Source organism: Trypanosoma cruzi, genomic scaffold (genome assembly GCF_000209065.1).
Source record: "Trypanosoma cruzi strain CL Brener 1047053514245 genomic scaffold, whole genome shotgun sequence".
NCBI classification, from domain to species: domain Eukaryota; phylum Euglenozoa; class Kinetoplastea; order Trypanosomatida; family Trypanosomatidae; genus Trypanosoma; species Trypanosoma cruzi.
In genome coordinates, this window is record NW_001849305.1 from 4,077 (window position 1) to 7,085 (window position 3,009).

The 3,009-nt window shown below is 57.1% G+C and overlaps 1 protein-coding gene across 1 annotated transcript, besides 4 other annotated features; it reads right to left on the reverse strand.

Annotated features, from left to right (window-relative positions):
• Positions 1–3,009: a sequence feature (heterozygous, Esmeraldo-like haplotype).
• Positions 1,949–1,974: a microsatellite.
• Positions 2,511–2,546: a microsatellite.
• Tc00.1047053507327.10 (mucin TcMUCII, putative) lies at positions 2,760–3,009 on the reverse strand (the record flags this gene model as incomplete). Its single annotated transcript, XM_797777.1, has 1 exon — positions 2,760–3,009. A coding segment is annotated over one exon (250 nt), but the record flags the coding sequence as incomplete, so codon positions are not given.
• Positions 2,872–2,943: a microsatellite.

The following is a 3,009-nucleotide window of genomic DNA, read 5'->3' on the forward strand; positions in this document are numbered from 1 at the left end:
TCTTCCGTGTTCGCGGATGGAAGTGTTTTTCCCCGTTTCCCAGGAACTTCGTAGGCTGCCGTCGGCGAGTGAGGTATTGATCATCGTTCTGTGCAAGCCGGTGCAAGATGGCGCAGAAAAGCATTCAATACGCCGACGGGTCCAGGGGCCACGCCACGCAAACAATCGCGGATGGCCGAGTCAGGTGCAGACGGCGTGAAGAGTAAATTTATATCTCAGCCACCAGAGGGCACGCAAGCACAAACTGTGCAGACAACAGTGAGGATCGCAGCAAGTGCGACGCGGACAGTGTGACGGACGAGCAGGTGTGCCTGCTGCAGAGGCAGAGCACAGACGCGGTCCCGAGTGTACCGCAGCACAGCCGATTACAAGGAGCGGGGACGTGGTGCCGCCATGCCTCGGAGCATCACAGGCTTGGGCTCAAGAGGGCACCAAGCTGTTTCGCACGGACCTCTGGCAGCATGGAGAAGCCACAGTGGAGGGCATGATTGCGGTACTCCCGTTTGCGGAGCACTTCAGCTCGGGCAGGCTGCCTCCGGGCGAGGCTGTGTGCGCGTTTCATGCTGCCGCTGCAACACACTCCACCTGTTCCATTCCGTCCGTACTAATTCCTCTGGAACTGTCACGGCTGCCGCTCGTACGGTGCATTTGCGCATCTCCAACCATGTGCTCAAAGTGGCCAGAGGTGTTCCACAGGACGAGGGGGAAGCATCACAGTCAGCTTCACGCAGGACAACGGCGATATTTTTCCGTCGTGGCAGCATGCCTGCCAGCCGTGGGATGCCGTCCCCCGTCTCTGCAGTGTGGGATTGCAGATGGTGGTCCGAATCCATGTAAACGGGTGGACGTCCAGTGGGAGACATGCAGCACGCGTTGTGCAGTCGCATCGGGAAACGAGACGCTGCGGCCGCTGATCCATGTTGCCTGTGCCGGGTCGTCGGATAGCTCACACTCCATGCCGCTTGGGTGGCGGCGAGGTCCTCTCCTGCCGTCGTGGATGGTGAGCAACCGTCCCGCAGCTCATGATGTAAATTCAGGTCGCAAATAACCGCTGCAAGGCCTAAGCGACGAATGTTGCTCGCAAAGTGAGCAGCATGAGCAATTGCCGGGTAAAGGCTGCAGAGGTTCACCGTGTAGATGCTGGGGCAGGCCGGTGGGCACACGCGGAAGGCGGTGGTCTCCAGGCGGTTGCTACCAGCAGCGACAGGCGCTCGCACGGCAAGGTGTGGCGCACCAAGAAGGCCACGCCACCGGCACGCCCACTGCAGGCCTGGTGGATGTCGCTGCAGCCAACGAGCCCCGTCGCTGGGCACTCCGGTGCCTGCACCCCTGCAGAAGAACCATGCCAAGATGGTGCTGCGCCAGTCGAGCAGCAAGGGCAATCCTGAAGGGAGAACGGCTTAAACTTCTGAGATGCGGCTCTTGCGGACACCACCGCAGCAGGTGATGCCGGCGGAGCGACCGCAATGAAACGACTGTGCAGTTGTCAGTCGGGCTGCAGGCAAACCGCCTCGCCGCTCCACAAGAGACAGTGCGCGGGACATTCTCGAGGGGTGACGCCGTCGTGGTCCCCATCAGGTCCGCAGCAATGCCCTGCTGCAATCACTCACACAGAGAGACAAGGAGAGTGTGTGGATGTGTGCCAAGAACACAGCGACTGTCATTGCCAGAGTAGGCCATTGTGGCACCGTCCGTCACGCGTCGACACACACCGAGCAACATGTCAAAAAAACAAAACGCAGGCTTCTTCGCCCCTCGCGAGGGCCTCCGCAGCCACAATCCTGTGCGTGCGTGCATTCTCAGCGTTTTAAACACGGCATGTGTGTGCATGTGCTTGTGTGTTTGGCAGCGCCTATAATTGCAGAGCAGCTGTGCGCCACAAGAGAGTCAGAAGAAAGCAACGGCAGAAAGAGAAGCGGATAGCACACACGCAAATTACTCATATCATCACACACACACACACACACACACGCAGCCCACGGAACGGGTGTTCTCAACCACAAAACAATGAAAAACAAAACAAAAGCCGAAGCGTGGGACGACCAGCGCACACACTCTCATTGCTCCCGTAAAGCAAAACACACACACAGGGAGAGAGAGAGAGAGGTCGCCCACTCAATGCAATAAAAACAAAACAAAAACAGTTACGGTGCTCCGCCCATGCAGCCAGGCAGGACGGCAGCGGTGCGTGTCGTGCAAAAGAGAGCACCAACGGGCCTGCATGGGTGTGCATGCAATATATACAATGGGCACATTATGTGTGTGCCTCGTGGGATGAGGTGAGGGCGAGAGTCCATGCAAGGGGACACACACACAGAGAGTGAGTGAAAGACGAGTGTGTGTGCGGGCGGTGCATGGCTCTCTCCCTCACTCTCACGCGGCCACCACCGCAGCCGCAGCCGCACACACCACGAAACAGATGGAATCAGTGCGATTGCAGAACTCGCACAACCGTCCTGAAAACGACAAGATTAAAAAGCAATAAAACGACAAGATTAAAAAGCAAAATTAAAAAAGAAAAGAAAAAAAAAAAAAGAACAAACAAACACAAGACTCCAGTGTACTTGCACATGAGTGTGTCTTGGTTGCGTTCAACGTGACGGATGTGGGAAGCAACGCGGAGCACACAGCAGGGCAGCGGAAGCAAATGAAGCAAAACACAATCATTACTTTCTATTATTATTTACATCGGACCACAGTGGACATGCACACAAATCCCCGTGGTTGAGTGCTGGCACGCACAGCCCGCATACACCTCTTCAGCCCACAGTGGTGTACGCCAGCGCGGATACACCGAGCAGCAGCGGGGCACACACCCACGCAGAGCTGCTGAGGCTGCCGTCGATTTCGCGAAGACGTGACGGTGCGCGGGTGGTCGTCGTGGTTGGCGCCTCTGTAGTCGTAGTAGTGGTGGTAGTCGTGGTCGTGGTCGTTGTTGGCGCCTCTGTATTCATGGCCGTATCACTTGGTGCCTCTGTTGTAGTGGTTGTTATCGTTGTTGGTGCCTGT